The sequence below is a fragment of the Anser anser genome (genome assembly GCF_964211835.1).
Source record: "Anser anser genome assembly, chromosome: 1".
Taxonomy (NCBI): domain Eukaryota; kingdom Metazoa; phylum Chordata; class Aves; order Anseriformes; family Anatidae; genus Anser; species Anser anser.
In genome coordinates this window covers 15,682,844-15,701,681 of record NC_139720.1, presented here as the reverse complement: position 1 = coordinate 15,701,681, position 18,838 = coordinate 15,682,844, and the positions used below count along the sequence as shown (strand labels likewise).

The 18,838-nt window shown below is 40.7% G+C and overlaps 2 protein-coding genes across 2 annotated transcripts in view; one reads left to right on the top strand and one right to left on the bottom strand.

Annotated features, from left to right (window-relative positions):
- The window catches only part of LAMB1 (laminin subunit beta 1), a 42,058-nt gene extending 41,357 nt beyond the window's left edge, over window positions 1-701 (top strand). Inside the window, exon 33 of the mRNA XM_083825642.1 lies at window positions 374-701. Coding sequence (XP_083681768.1) covers window positions 374-510 — 137 coding nt within the window. The 3' untranslated portion in view covers window positions 511-701. The remainder of the gene's footprint in view (window positions 1-373) is intronic.
- A 2,118-nt stretch (window positions 702-2,819) lies between these two features.
- Window positions 2,820-17,742, bottom strand: DLD (dihydrolipoamide dehydrogenase). The gene is made up of 14 exons (XM_083825853.1): window positions 17,600-17,742; window positions 17,138-17,213; window positions 16,353-16,432; window positions 12,969-13,037; window positions 10,917-10,986; window positions 10,452-10,552; window positions 9,970-10,113; window positions 9,715-9,816; window positions 8,398-8,588; window positions 6,798-6,968; window positions 6,229-6,418; window positions 5,691-5,828; window positions 3,942-4,031; window positions 2,820-3,837 (listed from the first exon to the last, which is right to left on the bottom strand). The coding sequence occupies exons 1-14, from the start codon at window positions 17,636-17,638 to the stop codon at window positions 3,772-3,774; spliced, it is 1,527 nt and encodes a 508-aa protein (XP_083681979.1). The 5' UTR covers window positions 17,639-17,742; the 3' UTR covers window positions 2,820-3,771.
- Between the last annotated feature and the right edge of the window lie 1,096 nt (window positions 17,743-18,838).

Sequence of the window (18,838 nt, the reverse complement as noted above, 5' to 3'; positions counted from 1 at the left end):
TTTTCCTCCTGTTTTTGCCAGTCCAGGAACCTTCTCTTCCCCTTAGTTGCTCCTGCACAATTACAATGAATCACTGAATAGTTTTGGCTTGTCATAATCACATTTCAGGTCAACACAAAAAACACCAAACAAATGGCAGTTATTTTCAACTTGAATCAAAGTATACCTTTTCCACTTAGAGAAAATTACTTCCATGTTGCTTTATGTCCCCACATTAAGGAAACAAAAGGTGCCATTCCAGCCTTTGCTATTTTGTCAGATTTTCTTCCACAAGAAAATAAACTTGGTAGTTTATCCGTAACAGCTATGATTTATATTTTACTGCATTAAAACATACCTAATTACACTGTTTTTCCTTTTCCTTTGCTGACAGACTTGGAAAATACATACGAAAACAATCAAAAAGTTCTCGAAGACAAAGCCAAGCAGCTGGTGGAGCTGGAAGAGACAGTTCGCTCCCTCTTACAGACAATCAGCCAGAAAGTTGCTGTTTATAGCACTTGCTTATAAAAGGAAGCAGAAAATGCTTATGTTCAGGATGGGGCATTTTTTTTTTTTTTTACAAGTATTACACTAGATTTTTTTGACATTACACTAAGACCTGATAAAGTGAACAGGTTTTATATTGACTTTTAAGTCACAGAACCAAAGACAAGTAACTTTTTGACATTGAAAATAAACACTACTTTTGTATCACTGTATGCACCTCGTATGACTCATTAAGTTCCTTGCTGTTTTCAGTAGCTGAAAAAGTAAATCAATGAATCCTTTAGGTTCTGCAAATCTTGTTTTTAAAATAGCTGGAGATCTAATAAAATAGGGGTTCCAACTGCATAATTCTAAATAGGGGTTCCAGTTACTGTGAAATACAGCATGATAACTCAGAACAGTTAGTAGTGAAAGAAGAAATACCATCTGTGTGGTTAGCTAGCATTTGCACCCTACTACTTACTGCACAAAGAATATTTAACCTCTGCATGATACCCATTTAGGCTTAAAACAAGTTTAACTTCACTGAAATACTTTTTGAGAGGTCAGCACTGAAGGGGTTCTGCAAACCACATGTGATAAACCATCGTTGGAGGATCAAGACTCTCTAGAAGAAAGCTACCAAGTTCATAGGGCACTTAATGTGAAGCAGTTAAGGAGTTGTACAGACTCTTAAAGCAGCACACTGAAGCTCTCTAAGAGCAGCTTGTACTTAACAAAACACAAATAAGACTTTTTTTTTTGAAGTGCAAGAGTGATATCCAGTTCATATAAACTGTGTACTTAAGTTCAAAGTTACTATAGAACAGCGCACCTTCAGCCAACCACACAGTAATTGTAGTAATTGGTCTGTAGTATTAACTAACTTATGTGCAAGTTAGCATCCTCATCTGCAACAGGCATTTACATATCCTGACTGCTAACTCTGACCTGAGAAACATATTTGGATGTATTCTTTGATCAACAATTTACCTCACCTTGACTGTGAGCAGAAGCTGGTCAGGGCAACTACAGCTGAATTATAGCGCCACCTATGGAAACTGAAGAGCACGTAAATCACGTAAATCATCACGTAAATCATCATCCAGCCTTCACACATTACAAACACTAGAACAAAAAAATCCAGAACAGGAATTGCTTACCACAGCAGCATCATTTAACAGCTGTTAAAAATAAAATCTGCAAACTTTGTAACATTCAGGCTTATTCCTACCTCTACAAGCACTCTTCGTATATTTAACTAGAGCAGAAATGATACTGGGAAGTAACAATACCATAACAATCCCAGGCCTTGATTTTTATTTTCAAGTGTCTGGGAGACAAATCTCTGGTACAATTTTAGTAGCAGTCTTCAAAGCGTTTCAAACTCCAAAAATTTAACAAGAACAAGATGACATATGAGAATTTGTAACTGATGAATCCCAAGGCTGAACCACACCAAGACTGTCAAAAACTGCCACAATTATGAGGGGAGGGGAGGAGTGGACACAAAAGTATTTCTTAGAGAGCAGGGCTTCTATCTAGAACTTGCAAAGTGTCAGATGAACACTTAATAGAATTTACCCATAGGGAGAAGTGATTCTGAAATGCCTAGATCTTTGAGAATCGTGTTCTTCCTCCCTCATTCTATTGTCTTGCCTTTGCTTTATTTCAGCAACATCCTACTAACACCCACCTGAAAGGAGATCCACATTAAGTCACTTACTCCACTAATTCAAGGATACACTGCATTATCTCTTAGCCTGGTGATGAGCTTAAAGACCCTGGTTGATTCCCATCTACTTTTCAAACAGAGGTTATAAAAACAAAATGAAGAATAGTATTACAGGTGTATATAGATTAATTGATATCTTAAGGAAACTGTACATTTCATAGAATCACAATGGTTTGGGTTGAAAGGGACCTTTAAAGATCACCTGGTCCCTGCAGAGGGCTGGACATCTTCCACTTAGACTGGTTGCTCAAAGCCCTATTCAACCTGACTTTGAATCTTCTTCCATCTCTCAGCACGGACAGCAATTCAATACTTGAATTAGAAGCTCTAAAGAAAGGCAAAGTGACATAACCATCTTGTCTATACATAAAGTCAAGTAGCTTTTGCAGATTTTTTTTTTAAAGCATTTCTTCATTTATCATTCCAACGGCATAATGGAAAAGGACACGTACAATATCAGCACACATTAAGATTTTCTTCAAGGCAGAAAAGCATAACAAAAAAAAGGCACCTTGCAAAACAAGTGAGCTACTGGAATTGGGCACATTCCCTATACACATTAGGGATATTCCAAAGATGCTATTTGTGACAAACAAAACCCAATATAACCCTCCAGCCAGCCATGTTAAATATTTATTAAGCTCTCTTGCTACAGCAGAGACACAAAGAGAGCACAAAACAGAAAACAGGAGAGAACAAAGTACGTCTCAACTATGTGCAGAGCTGATGCTGCAGCCCTTGTGTGTGGAAGGTGCAGAAGATTAACCCTCATGTTATCACACTCAACTGTGAGCGCTGCTTTGCTATCCAGTTCTAGCATTTTGAGGTTGAAGAGAATTGGACAATGGAAGCTTTAAAAACAAGATTAAGTAGCAGAAAGATGAAATTTTTCTTCATTTTTTCATTTCTCTATCAGCACTTGATTTTTCCCGATGAGTTTTCAATATGAAAACATGATGTGTGGAGAATCACACACACACGGAGATTTTCTCTTAAAAAAGTTAATATAGTTTTAATTGATCTATACAAGCCCCTCTTCTCCCAGCACCCTAACATTACTAGATCAAAACAAATTTTGGTATTTGTATGCAAGAAGAAGTAGGTTAAACACTAAGTTAATCCTTTCAGAAGGACATACGTTTTTGTGCGGAAGTGACAGTGGCATTTTAAGTGCCAGCAGCATTCTAAGTGCCAGCATTCAACTGTTTTAGTCTATCACTACTTCAAATAAGAACACACCAGGTATGCTGGACACTTGTTCAGAGTTTTGACCAACACACTTTATAATCCCATGCAGCAGCGAAATGCTTGGTTTTGAGAAAAAAAGTTCTCTTAGGCTGTTTTTCTGCAACATTCAGAATGTAAATAAACACGTAATTGTAAGTATTTAATTTACAGAGACCGGATAATTCCGCTTGTTCCAAACTCTACTTGTTTAAATATCTGATGGCTAAAATGAAGAGATTCACTTAATTCAGTCCTAACATCCTCAAACTCAGCCTTCCACAAGGGACCACAGTCCATTTCCAGACATGTACTACGCATGTACAGAGAACTGGTCTTTCGTTTTAGAAGTTGATAGCTTTGCCAAAAGATGCTGCTAGGTTTGCTTCCCTGAAGGCTTCTGACACCGTCTGCAGAGAATAGACACAAAAGGTACAAATCGTTAATATTTACATGTAGTTACGGCATGTCTGTGCAACCATGGTGTTCAACAGTTTGTTTAGAAAAAACTTACCGGATGGGCATGGCAAACTCTGGCTACATCTTCACATGATGCCCCGTACTCCATAGCAAGAGCAGCTTCGTTAACCATTTCGCCAGCACCCTGTAATTTAATGTTCTTTGCAGTTAGAACAAATCTTTACGCAGTTATGCAGATTCTTTAAACTACTAACTAGGAAGTATCCAGCTTGTAAATTCTATTTTGCTAAAAAATAACAAAACACTGCCATAATATGACTAGGACTTCAGCTGTGTTCTAATGCCAGTTTTAAGTACTCAAACTGAGCGTAAATCTAAACATAACACAAAATCAGAGTTCTTATTACTGAGGGTTGTGTAAAATCTGGGCATTTTTCCCACAAAATACTGATCAGGTACTACCCACATTCTGATCAAAGGTACTGTATATTATCACTACAGAAAAAAAAAAACCACTAATGCCCTTCTGGAAAATTAAACTGATAACTAGATAAATAAAAGAGGGCCCTCATTTTCATTAATTTATAATTTCATAATTTAATTAATTTATATTTACATTATATTTATCTATTGTATTTATAGGGATTTACCCAGAAAAGTTGAGTAGCTGAAATAAAATAACGAAGTCTCCAATTACGTTTTTAGCATTCACATACACAAAGTTTCTCCCCAGCCCTTTCCCTTTATTGATGAAAATTACTGTCTCTCACTGAGTTGTACTTTCTTTAGAGAATGGGGATTTTTTTTTAATTGATTGGCACTGTGAGAGGAGTAACTAGCATAACACCTTACTATGTATTCCTATAAGGAATGATAGAAATAGGATTCAGAAACACAGCCTATCCACACAACTACCTATAACACAACTTCCGAGTGTCTTCCGCTAGTCAATGCTGTTTAGTTACAAACACTTTTGTTATAAAGACTTTTCACTAGAAAACACTGACAGCCATGGCATACAAAGACTCAGGGTCCCTTATTTTTCAGTGTAAGTAATTTCCCATTCAGATATGAATGTTACAGTGCTGATCTTCCAGTGTTGACAGTATATCCTTTCATAGGAATAAAATTTCCTTTCCAGGAAAACAGAGAACAGCTTTGGTGTTTAACACTGTTTTCTTAAAGAAGTTTTCTTTCTGAAAACAATACGCAAAGATATACAGAAATGTTTCTGCATACATCTTTAGGGGAAAGAATAAAAGAAGAGCATTTACACCTTTACAGCTAAGAAAACCAAACCAAGCCAAAGAGTGAGATTAGGGTCTAAGATACAACTTCTGACTGGTAGAGCAGAAAAGGGTATTTTTCACATAAAGAATTTTCTGATTTCAAATTCTGAAAAAAAGATCTGTTTTTAATCAAGTTCCATCAGTTACTGACCCCAGACTTGGTGAATGCCACATAAGGTTACCAACTTTGCTGAAGGTGGAATATCAGAGGAGAAAAAAAAGGAATGAAAAAAAGTCCATTCAGCTCCCCAACTTCTAGACCTTGAGTCAATTTCTGCTGTTCTCTCAAGTATTTGGCAACATTCATAAAGAAAAAAAAAAAACAGAGTAACTGAATAACCCTAGCAATTCTAGGGAATCAATAAAAAAATGGTGGGTCTGACACCAAAGCAACAGAAAAGCCTTTGGGACGAGGGCAGGAGGGCATGGCTGCAGAAGACAACAGCAAATTGAAGTGATTTGGGGAAATTCAAATCTTCCTTTTTACAAGAACTGTGTAACACAACAAAAAGCCCTTAAGCTACCAAGACAACAGCACAATTTATAATACTTACTGCGCCTAAAATGTGAGCACCCAGCATCCTGTCTGTTGATTTTTGACTAAGTATCTTCACCATGCCATCTGTGTCAGCATTTGTCTTTGCTCTACTGTTCGCAGCAAATGGAAATTTCCCAATTTTGTATTCTACCCCCTACAAAACAGATACGTGTTACTGGCATTGAGTTAATGTCCTGAAAGCTCGACAGGAATGATGTAACCATACAGATAAATATAAAAATAGAACTAATACAAAAATAAGAGGCAGATGAGACAAACAGATCAATGCATGAAGATAACAGGTATAAAGGTGTATTAAAGAAGAAAAATAGGCAAGAATCAATATTAATTTCACAAAACAAGTTATTAAACAAGACCATAATCCTTGTGAGGGTGGCATGCAGGAAGGAATCAATCATACACCCTACACAATACATTCAGATAGAGAAATTCTCCTGCACAAAGTAGCTAGATAAACTAATAGCCATTACTAGATTAGGAAACCACATCCACATTGGAAAAAGAGTTTCTTCTCAGACAAAAACAAACAATACCTCTTCTTTCAGTTGTTCTTCTGATTTGCCAACCCAGGCCACTTCAGGGTGAGTGTATATTACAGAGGGTACGCAGTTATAATCGATGTGAACCGCTCCCCCAGCCATCCCTTCAACACAGAGAATGCCTTCATCCTCAGCTTTGTGGGCCAGCATCGGTCCAGCAACTACATCACCAATAGCATAGATGCTATCAGACCAATGAAACAAAATAAGATGCTGTTTAAAAAGTCCTAGTACACCTAGGCTACTTCATATAACAGTTATTTTAAAACATACTCCAATAAAATCAGATTCAAACATTAATTCTCATTAGTATAGAGACTACAGAAGAAAGGCTTCCATCAAATGACCACACTTCAAGAATTAGTACCAACACGTAGTGACTTTTAAATTACAAAACTTTAAGGGTTGACTACAAATCTTCAACTGCAGAAATAAACAGAAATTTAGGTTTTCCTTTCAGAAAAAGCTATATTCAGCAATTAGAGTGTTTTAATAGGTTGAACTTTTAAAAATAAGAGTCCTGTTTCAAATAAAGTCAGAAATACTATTAATTAATTACTTACTTAGGAATTTTGGTCTGGAATCTGTTATTGACTGGGATTCTCCCCTTCTTATCAAGTTCAATTCCAATTTCTTCGAGACCTAGATTCTTTGTGAAAGGACGCCTACCGATACAGACTAGGAGCACATCACAAGTTATTACTTCTGCCTTGCCACCAGCTGCTGCTTCAACACTATAGAAAAACAAACAGCAAAAATGCTAAGCTGTAAACTTGCAGCATTGTGTTTCGCTGACTAGTAATTAATATGATCCAGACGGTGACCTACTGGCTCAATCTGGCACCCAAAACCACTTGCCTTCAGTCCACCCCTCATTTCCTTACAAGAGTTGACAAGTAGGAGAGGGAAGAAGGGCCAGTAATTCTTACCCCATTTGTTAATAACTCTTAGATACAGAAATTCAACCTATGCATCCATTAGCAAGTAGCATGGCCTGCTAAGAGCAAATCTGTACAGCAAAGCAATCGGTGCCGAGTACTCAGCATCCAAGCTGTTTCTACTTCTGGGTGAGGTAGGGCCATGTATTCTAAGTAAGCTTTCTCCTGGCCCCAAACTGCAGATCTGTCTTGCATAAGGTACATCCCTCAAGTTCATCTTCACGTTTAGTTGCATCCAGAACAAGGTCAGTTCATGTGCTCAGAGTGCAAGAAAGAACCAAAGCATGGCAAGTGGGGTTGATTAGGAAGTGTGTCTGAAAAGCACACTCCCTTTGAGTATGAAACATTCTAAATACAGAGACTACATGAGAGGTCCAGCCAGCATCAGCACGGTACATAAAGAGGCCCAAAGCTAGGACCTCTACAATGGCGAAGCACAGACTGTCCTGAGGCATGGAGATAGAGCAAACAATTCATCATATTAAGACTTCAATGAAAAAGGCATTTAAGCTTACATTTGTTAAGTAACGTTAAACTGCAGTTTTAAGAAAATGCTTATGTAACCTGTCTGCACAGAGAATATGTAGACAAGAAAAGGAACAGAGGTAGTAGTGTACAGGTAGGGACCTTACAAAGAAAATTTGCCTTATATTTTTCTGCATTAGCCGTTCATCTAGAGTCTTCAGCAGGCTCAAGTCTGGCTATTTAAAACATTCCAGGACAATTTCATTTATTTCTAATCGGAAGCAATCAAATCTCTATCATGCTTATTTGGAGACAAGGGGAGGAAAGGACAAAAGATCCTTTCCAGTAAGCATCCAAGAATTAATAACTTAAAAATAACCATTTGAATAATAATTTATGTTAATTATACCAGAAGCAGAGAACTTCCATGAAAAGCATGACTTAGGGTGGTCTGTTTTTTTTTTAAAAAATCACTGATCTCACTAAAAACAAACAAAAAAACCGCTGTTTGTTTTTTTTTTTACACTAGCACACCAACTCAAGTCAATAGAACCTCTCCGATACAAACAATTTAGAATTCAATAAAGCCAAAATTATGAACACCAAGTTAAATACAAGATAAAAATTAAATGCCACTGAAGAATTAAGTTTCATTTCTTCTTGTTTGAAGAACAATATCAGACTGTATTTTCAAACAGATCTGAAGGACTGGGTGGAGGAACGTAACTTGCATTCCTTTAGTTTTATGTTAAATACTTACGCTACATCAATTTTTCCATCTGGTTTCTTGGTAGCACCTGTAACTTTGGTGTTTAGCTTAAACTTAAGTCCCTGTTTCTGAAGAATACGCTGGAAGTTTTTAGAGATCTCCATGTCAATTCCCATTCCACCAACATGGCCCATGAACTCCACAGCTGTCACGTCTGCACCAAGGCGCTGCCAAACTGACCCCTGCAGTCACAACAACATGCTTAAGGGAAGAGAAGGTTTTGAAAGGAAAATTTCATGTTTCTTTACTGCAGTATTTACCACAAACAGTGAACTCTGCAAAAGGGGGACAAAACGTTATAGCAAACTGATCGGTTTTTACAAACATTATAGTGTAGGATAACACGTCTGCCTCCCTAAACCCAAGCCTTTCAGAAAAAGTGAATTTATCACTGTTTGCACGCCTAAAACTACTGTGATGTAACCCATGTAATTAAGCTTTTAAATAAACGGTTAAAATAATAAGGTATATTTTAGGTTATAGGAATAGAAAAATTAAAGCCCAAAGAATTGGCATGTAGCTCAGAAAACCCAAAAGAAGTTGTGGTGTCCTAATACCACAAAATCAAACTAAATCAAAACAGTAAGACATATTTTATTGCATAAAACTTACATAATAACTACTGCTGCTTCTGCATGTATTTCTAACGATAACCACTACCATCAGCTTCACAAAAGCCATATATACCTTATTTAGCCCACATCCATCCAGATAGTATTTTACTTTGCTTACTCTTTCCTTGCTTAATGGTCTGCAAGCTAAATCAACCACTAAGAAGATGTGCAAATCCTCAAGCCATTGCAAAGCCAGCACATAAACATACTTCTTGAACTACGCAGGTGTGAGGCAAAGGGACTCAGCCTAAGATGATCTACAAAGCCTTCACTCCTTTGGTTATTAGATATAATACATGTAATTGTATCACATAAGACTTATGGGATTAATTGCTATGAACAGGAATCTAGGATAGTTTAAGATGAACTTCCCTTAAAAGAGGAAGTTCCCCTATCTAGATACAGAAGAAGTACAAACCTCAGTGGAAGTTAAACAACCCAAAAAACTGTATGTGAGGCCTGTATGTTCCTCTCTCATTTCTCCACTTAGCTAACCAGATGCAGGAATGCTGATGCAACAAACACTTATCCCAGATTTTCAGGTAGGAAAGGGAGCTAGCAGGCCATAGATTCTGAGATTTCACTACAACTCACACAACATCTGTTAAATCACAGCAATACTGCTAAGTACAATGAAAAACAACATCCTGTTCCTTTATAAATTAAGGACCGAGTGGTTTAAATATTCTCTCACCAGTTCCACGCCGATGACTCCTGCACCAATGACAACCATCTTTTCAGGGACTTTTTTTAGTGACAGTGCACCAGTGGATGACACAATATTATCTTCGTCAATCTAGTGACAGGCAAAGAAATCCACAAAGAGAGGCTTACAATACGTACAGCTCACAGAAAGCGAAGGCCAATCAGATGCAAAAAGTTATTACACAATAAACGATGTGGATATTACCCACTGAAAGACAGTAGCACCGAGATTTCAAATACGTACGGTAATTCCAGGGAAGGGAGCAACTTCTGAGCCTGTGGCTATAAGTATGTTCTTGGTATTGATAACTTGTGTGCTGCCATCATCTTTGGTTGCAGTGACTTGGTTTTTGCCAGTTATTTTTCCAAAGCCAGATACATGTGTAACCTTTGATAATCAGAACACAGTACATTAAGATTCAAATTACTTATGTAAGTTATGCTACATTTAATTTGAATTTCACTGCTTTAGAGAAGCCGCTAACACTAACCTTTGCATCACCATCTGGTACAAATCACAAAGTAAGTTACTATTATTAATTAGATTTAAGAATGAAAGAGCTGTTCATTTAAAATAGCCTAAAAAGTAAAGCATTCAGAATCTGCCCTTGCTGAGTCAGTCACTCAAATTAATTTATGTGGCAAGAACATGAGAAAGCAAAAAGCAACAAATTTAGATCAGAAAAAAAAAATACAGATACACTGCAGTATATAATCCAAACTAACCTTGTTTTGTTTAAATAAATGAGCAATTCCACCTGTTAAGGCCTTTACTGCTCCGCTCTTCTGTTCCATCATCTTCTCTAGATTCAAGCGGATTCCTGTAACTAAGGTTAAAAAACTTGGATTAAGCATCCCAGTTTATTTATAGGAGCTAACCTACACAATTAACAGGTTTGATACAATAAGATGTACTGAAGGCCTCTACGAAATGATAAAGGTTACATTCAACAACTGCTATGTTAAATAACAGTACTATGCTTTTCAAGTATAACTTCTCTACTCAGGACTCAAGGAATAGACACGTCCCTAAACCTCTAGTTGACAGAGAAAGGATATTGTTTGCTAGTCGGTTAAGTTTTCTGAATAACTTTCCTACAATTAAAACAACATGATTTGAACTGTTATACTTGTTTGTTGATTGAAACCATTTACATTACCAGGCACTGACAAGTTGCTCTGCATACTCACTTTCAATTCCTCTACTAGCAAAATCTTTTCCATGGGCCAAATGATAAAGATGCGAGTTGTTCAGCAAGGCCTGAAGTATACACACAAAAACATGAATTGGGACATACGCTTGCAATTGAATTAATTAAATATTAGTAGTATTAGCTAGTATATTTAAAAAAACATGTTCTTTGCACAACATTCTCTAGTAAGTCTGAAATTGATATTTTAAAAGGTGCATTTCAAAATCACAGCTGCACAGCTAGTTGTAGTTGATGGCTTAGAGCTAGTTCAGGTCACTGGACACTCACAGTTCAAAAATAAAGTTAGAACAGTTCCTTTGTAAGTATGTTTATAAATGAGCAGCTAGAAATGCAGAACCACCAGAACAGCATTTTGATTAGAAACAGCATTATTATTAAGGAAAGATCTCAGGAAGAAACAGTAAGTCTTTTATGATAACCATCACAAGCAGGGAACTATCAATATCTGTGCAAGAAGTAAACTGCGTAGTCTGCACAGACTGAACCCTAAAGAAGGTACAATATATTCAAAGAATATATTGAGATACTAGCTTCATATACACAGGCTTGAGTAAAACTAATACTGTTGGACCAAGATAATGTCATTTTTCTGAGTAACTCTTACTGACTCTCAATGTTTAAAATTTGTCCATTTTACCTAACTGTTACAACCCTGAACCTGTAATAACCAAAACATTAACTGGAGACACAGCCACTGCGTAAGACTTCAGCAATTACAAAGGAAAAAAATCCATGACCAATATATTATTTTGAGTGGCTTTTTGGAAATGAGTATCTGAAATGGTTACTGTTTCAGTGTACGCAGCCTACATATCCACTTCTTAAGAAGTTTATTGCCACCTGAAAAAACTCTGGATAGCATCCAGGTTTAACCATGGGTTCAGAACCACTTTTGTAAGAACCTTGAGGATAAAAATAATAATCAAGGACTCAATAAGAAAAGTCAATTAAATAGATCCTAGCAAAGTTCCAAGCGTGCATAGTAATGACGGGTTGGTCTACATCTAAGTCTTGAGTTTTTCCTCAATATATATTCTGAGCCGCATTAGAAGTATTACTAAAATATCTAGGCAAAGTAATATATCATTTACAAAACTTTGTATTTATACTGTATTTTCTCCTATAACGCTAACAGAACCTCTCTAAGCAAACAGATTAGGAACAGCAATACTGTTAGGAGGGATCTTTGTAAGAAAATTGTATCTGTTACTATGGTCATCACAAGCCTGACTGTCAGTATCTTCCCTCACCTGCTGGACGCTAGCGAAGAAGACTCCTTTCATCTAGCAACAGCACTGCTCTTACAAAGCTCTAGTTTTAAAGTTACTTAAAATGGCATTGATAGCATCAAATATTAGCTACTTCTGAATTTCTTCTTTCACCTTCCTTAGGAGCACATCTTGGGTTCTCCCTTTTCTCTCCCCACCAGCACTACTCCACAGAAGCACCACCAGCCCCACTCTCCAGGTTATCTTTTTGGGCTAGTGAGAATACTATTTGAGCTTAGATTAATATTTCAAGAACTAATCAATGAGGCTCTTCCTACAGTCATTGGAAAGGGACAGTTATCTTCAGAGCGTGGTGCGTCCAATCAAAACCAGACAAAGTTAATCATTTTTCAGGGGTGCCTCTATCCCTGTAATTTCTAGTGACTGAACAGGGAACAGCTCAGCATCCCTTTAACATGAGTACATCACCTTGGACAAAACTACAGATTTGAAAAAAAATTTGGAAGGATCTGGAATTTCACATGGCATACTGCAAGCTCACCAGAGTGAGAAGATACATCTGTATGCACCCCTGGTTTTCATCCCTCTTTCTCTCTTTCATTTGGGAAACCCCGTAAAACAGTCTGTAAACAAAATATTTCTGCTTATATTTATGAAGCTCCTCAGTTCATTTGGATTATAAATTCGATTTCTAAACAAAGTGTGTCAATCTTGGAAAAAGATTAAGTAATGGTTTCTAAAGTGATACATGTAGGTACTGTTCTTTTTTAATGAAGTTATGACAAACTATGTACACTTACCTTGGAAGGAATACATCCAACATTCAGACAGGTTCCACCTAATGTTTCATTTTTTTCTACACAGACAGTCTGAGGGGAGAAAAGGAGGGAGAGGTGAAGAACGTTGCAAACCTCTCTATAGCGGCAAAAATAACTGGCATCTCCCCCTTTGCAATGGGCATGCATGCTCAAATTAAGAGCTCCTTGGATTATAATCTAAGAATTCAAATCTGCTGAGAAGTGACCATGCAGGTGAAACCCTTTCATCATTTCTTTAAATTGATGCTTTTGAGCTAGAGTAGAGGTGGTGGTAACACAAAGAACAGGACTCATTCCTCATTCTGTCAAATCAATGAAACACATTGAGACATGCTGACCCCCTGTCCACCCCGCCTCCTGTTTTAAGCACATGAGGGCATGTGAAATGATCCGTGGGCTTTAAAAGCCGCACTATGGATCAAACAGCATAGGCTGCTCCTACACTGACCTGATAAGTTTCTGCCTCGTCCACTTTAAATCAACTCCACTGATCAGACCAAGCAAAATTGTTCAGAAGCCACTGCCCAGAGAACATTGTTGGTAATTGTGGCAGTTTTACTCACGTGGGCAGCCGAGCTCCACCACAACCCCTCTCTCACACACCCCCCTTCAAAGGGAAGTGGGGAGAAAATATGATGGAAAGGGCTCAAGGGTTGAGATAAGGACAGGGAGTTCACTCAAAAGTTATTGTCACAGGCAAAACAGACTCAGCATAAGGGAGATTAATGTAATTTATTACCTATTACAAACAAGCCAGATCAGTGAGAAACTAAAAAAACAAACTAAAAACACCTTCCCCCCCATCTGACCCCTTCCACCTCCTCCCCTCAAGCAGCACAGGGGAATGAGGAATGGGGGCTGTGGTCACTCTATAGCACTTCACCTCCACTGCTCCTTCTCGGTCACTCTCTGCCCCTGCTCCCCGTGGGCTCCCTCCCACGGGATGCCGTCCTTCCCAAACTGAGCCTGCGGGGGCTGCCCACGGGCAGCAGCTCTTCAAGAACTGCTCCCAGATGGCTCCATACCACAGGGTCTGTCAGGAGCAAACTGCTCCAGCACGGGTCCCCCATGGGTGGCAGCTCCCCCCAGACCCCTGCTTCTGCGTGGGCTCCTCTCCACGGGCTGCAGCTCCGGCCCGGGGCCTGCTCCTGCAGGGGCTCTCCATGGGCCGCAGCCTCCTCCAGGCCACATCCACCTGCTCCACCGGGGGCTCCTCCACGGGCTGCAGCGTGGAGATCTGCTCCGTGTGGGACCCATGGGCTGCAGGGGGACAGCCTGCTCCACCAGGGGCCTCTGCATGGACCGCAGGGGAACTTGTGCTGCCTGCCTGGAGCACCTCCTGCCCTGCTGCACTGACCTCGGGGGCTGCAGGGCTGCTTCTCACTCCTCACTCTCCCAGCTGCTGTTGCGCAGCAGGTTTTTTTTTTTTTCTCCTTTTCTTACACCTTCTCTCACAGAAGCACAAAAATCATTGCTCACTGGCTTGTCTCTGGCCAGCCTTTTGAAGCCGTCTGGAACTGGCCCTTATCTGACACAGGGCAGCTTCTCACAGAGGCCACCCCTGCAGCCCCCCAGCACCAAAACCTCGCCATGTAAACCCAATACAGCAATAACTCATAATACAAGGACTTAACACTTGTGCTAGCAGAGGTACCACTAAAATTCAAGGTTCAAAGTTCTGTAGAGCAGACTCAGTTTTATCTGTGGATGGACAGACGGAATCTATCTTTTTGCCAGTGTCACAAAACCATGGCATTACATTCCTCAGCATAACCATTCTTCAAGTTTCTTCAACACTACAGGTGATGAATGTAAGCCTGCCCAGAACCTTTGCCCACTCTAACTGTAAAACAAATGACAAAACACAACAGAACGAATGATGAGCACTTTTTTTAATCTCCTTGTATACAGTAACCTACTGTTAACCACATATATGAAAAACTTGAGTAAAGTGTTGCTCCAGGAAAAGCAGACATCCAGCCACACAAAATAGCCTTAGAATAAATAAATAGGAAACTATAAAGCAGATGGCCTAAATCTCAATTAAAACCTGTAGCACTGAGTACCTTTTTTTTTCCACATGCTAATAGCTCAGTGACAACATACATATAAAGGCAGGAATATTTATTAAACCAAGACAAAAAAGGTTTTGCAAACAAGGATAGACATTTCAATTATCTGCATTAGGGTCACAGGCAGATGCAAAACTTCTTAATGAAACCTCAAATATTTATATTTTGGTACTGCTACACATTAGAAGGCTGAAATATACCCAAAAAGACATCACTGAAAGCCAGTTGCTGGAGTAACGACCGAAGAGAGACAACACTCAAGAATTAAAAAAATACATTTAGGTTGAAGGCACCTTCCTTGCAGACTATCTAGTCAAACTTCCTTCTCCAAACACAGTTAACATCAAAGCTGTATCAGGTGGCTCGGTGCCTTTTTACAGTCAAGTCCTGAAAACCTCCAGGGATGACGACTACATTTAACCTGGGCCCCTGTTCCAGTGTTGGACTGGAACTCCACTCATAAACGGGAGCTCCTGTCCTTACCAGGTGGTCTATCCAACTTGTTCTGTCATGAAGTCCAGCTGTCAAAGCACTGGGACGTACCAGCCAGCAGGAGCACACGTAAGTCTGCCAGCACTGCCTTCCTTCTCAGATTTCAAAATACTTGAGAATAATGCAATGCCAGGAGAGCAAGTCGGGCTCAGATTAAGGAGTAAAGGTAAATAACAACCTTGCTGAAGTCACAGTCGCTTATGAATGAAAAATGAAACTTACGAAAATACTTGCTTTCACCTCAAATTCTCAGATGGCAATGGAATTCATCCACTCACATTCAAAAAGCCTATCAGCTGAATACTGTTTTTCTGTTCCCCACAGAATCACAGAATGGTTGAGGTGGGAAGGGACCTCTGGAGGTCATCTGGTCCAACCTCCCTGCTCAGGCAGTTTGCTCACAACCATTTGAAGCCCCTGTCTCTTCTTCATGATTTCAGAGTAGTTTTTAAGTGGCTTTTTTGTCACTGTCTCAATTTCTTTTTTTTTGTTGGGAGAGTTTCCTTCATAGCATTCTTTTCCTACCTTTTCCCTCACAAAAGAACATAAGCCTATCCCAACTATCTCTTCCAGCCAGAAGCAAGCTGACCTGAGTAGCCTCCTAGCAGTCTAGACAGTAATACCTTCCTCATTTCAACTTCAACTTCCATATAATATAGGTAAGCAAGGTAACAGTTTATGGTTATGTCAACAGCATCTGGCAGCCCAAGATGGGACATACGAATTTCAGTTTTCCCAGTTTCACACAAACACTTTCATCTGGATGACCATTCTGCTCAGTGACCAAAAGGTCTGGTCTTACCTTAAATCCAAGCTGAGCTGCTTTGATTGCAGCAACATACCCTCCAGGGCCAGAACCAATAACTGTGACATCAGCATCAACTGAAATAGAAAACATTTCAGTTATTTTTGGTTTACAAACTACTGCAGGAGTACCAACCTATTTCTGAAATAATTCATATTTGACAGCACCAAAACACTGAAAAGTCACTACTAAAAATTATGTCATTTAATGCATTAGGTAAATTACATTTTGCATTCGAGAACAGCTTTCCAGACAAAAGGAAAGGCTGCGTGGATGTATTCACTCTGCAATACAAAACAACCACCCTTAAAATTCACAGGGAAAATAATGTAAAATGAAATTAAATAACTAGATTTTGTCTGACGTGTCCCTGCTGCTATAAAAATTCTAGGAATTTAACCCAAGATGTCTAAATGGTTTATTACAACATTCTTTCAACTTAGCTTCTACTGATGTCTAGCACAAAAGATAAATGCAAATTATTAGCTTATAATGCAGCAAATATTGCTAAAATAGACATCCACACAACCTCTATTGATTGTGAATCTTGCAGAAACTATGAACTTTGTACCAAAGTCATTATAACCACAGTCTCCTCTATTAATTAGTGCCACCGTTCTGATGATATAAAGTTCAAGTTCTGCGTACGCTTTTAGTTTGATAGCAGATGTGACGAACGAGCACTTTTCAACTAAAACTCTGAACCGGACTCCACCACCTGGGCGCCCGACTTGTCTGAAGCTCTGCTTCTCTCCCGCGTGGGTTTACCTACAGCGGCTCACCTTGCTCGGCATAGCTCCTTCGCGGCACCGCGCAAACCCCCTGCAGACCGTGATGAATCCGATCAAAATGGCTCCTCTGCAAGAAAAATAACACCGCGTTTTTAGCAGCCGACGCGCACGCAGCGGGCCGGCAGGCAGGCAGCACCCCGCGTTAGCACCCGCGACGGGCACAGGGCGGCCGGGGGCAGCCCGGCGGGCGCTGCCGCTGCCTCGCCGCCCCGTTTCGGTGCCGGCCCGGCGGAGGGCAGCCCCCAGCGGCGCCCCGTTACCGACACCGAGCGGCCACCAACGGGAGCCGGCGGCGGAGCCCCTCCCTCCCCGTGTCCGGGTCGGGTGGGGGAAGCCCCGGCGGCCGGGCTCGCCTCGTCCCGGCTGGTCCGGTCCCGGCTCGTCGCGGCTCTGCCCGTCCCGGCTCTGCCCGTCCCGTCCCGTCCCGCCCCGCCGCAGCCCCCCGCGCCGTACCCGAGCGAGCGCGCAGCAGACGCGCCCCCAGCGCTGCATGATGGCCGCCGCCGCCCCGCCGCTCCAAGGACTCCGCGGACTCGCGCAGGCGCGCTGCGAGCCCCGGCCGCCGCAGCGCCCCCTGCCGGAGGGCTTGGGGGGCGTGGTCGCCGCGAGGCGGGCGGGGTTATGCAGAGGAGCTCTTAAAGGGGCAGGGCGCGCGGCTTGGCCTCGTGCCTTGGCCTCGTGCCTTGGCCTCCGCGAACCAACCGCACCCGAAAAACAACGTTTGGGAACGTATCGGGGCAGTCTAAATACTTCGTTTTCCAGAATAAACACCTTTTTTTCTTCGAAATGACAGCCAAATGGGCATGTAGTCAAATTTTAAAATAAAAATATAAAAGCCAAGGTATTTCATTTTGGAAATAACTTCAAGTGAATTGAATTAGAATATCAACTTTTTCTTTTTCTCCTTTCCCTTTCCCTTTCCCTTTTTAATTGGCAGAGCTTAATTTCATTCCATTTGTATGCTTCCCACCTATGTGCTCTCTAGAAATCAGGCTGCACACCCCGCTGACCCATTACCTGCCCATCAGCACACCAGTATTTACAAACATAAGGACATGGAGGCCCTGGAGCATGTCCAGAGCAGGGCTACAAAGCTGGTGAAGGGCCTGGAGCACAAGTCCTGTGAGGAGCAGCTGTTGGCACTGGGGTTGTCCAGTCTGGAGAAGAGGAGACCCAGGGGAGACCTTATTGCTCTCTACAACTGCCTGAAAGGAAGCTGTGGGGAGCTGGGGGTCGGCCTCTTCTCACAGGTAACCAGTGACAGGACTAGAGGGAATGGCCTCAAGTTGTGCCAGGGGAGGTTCAGGCTGGAAATGAGGAGACATTTCTTCTCAGAAAGAGCAGTCAGGCACTGGGACGGGTTGCCCAGGGAGGTGGTGGAGTCACCGTCCCTGGGGGCGTTCAAGGAGAGGTTGGACGTGGTGCTTAGGGACAGGGTTTAGTGGGTGACATTGGTGGTAGGGGGTGGTTGGACCAGGTGATCTTGGAGGGCTTTTCCAACCTTAAGGATTCTGTGATTCTATGAAATCACTCCTTGCCTGGAGGAGAACAGCAGCAGGGCACTATTTCCTTCTCTACTGAATTCCACCTGTTTTAGAATATGTGCCATATTCTTTTTCATTTATACTAAAATCATCTAACTGTGGTTTTAGATAAGTAATAGGCAACGTAGTCCATAACATTGCCCATCTT

Bases quoted from the DNA above. Each gene is read 5' to 3' on its own strand.
- DLD (XM_083825853.1), bottom strand. From the start codon at position 17,638: ATGCAGCGCTGGGGGCGCGTCTGCTGCGCGCTCGCTCGG. The intron at 9,817-9,969 runs GTACGTATTTGA...GCCTGTCACTAG, and splicing joins CTCCCTTCCCTGGAATTACC to ATTGACGAAGATAATATTGT. The intron at 4,032-5,690 runs GTAAGTATTATA...ATTAAATTACAG, and splicing joins GTGCTCACATTTTAGGCGCA to GGTGCTGGCGAAATGGTTAA.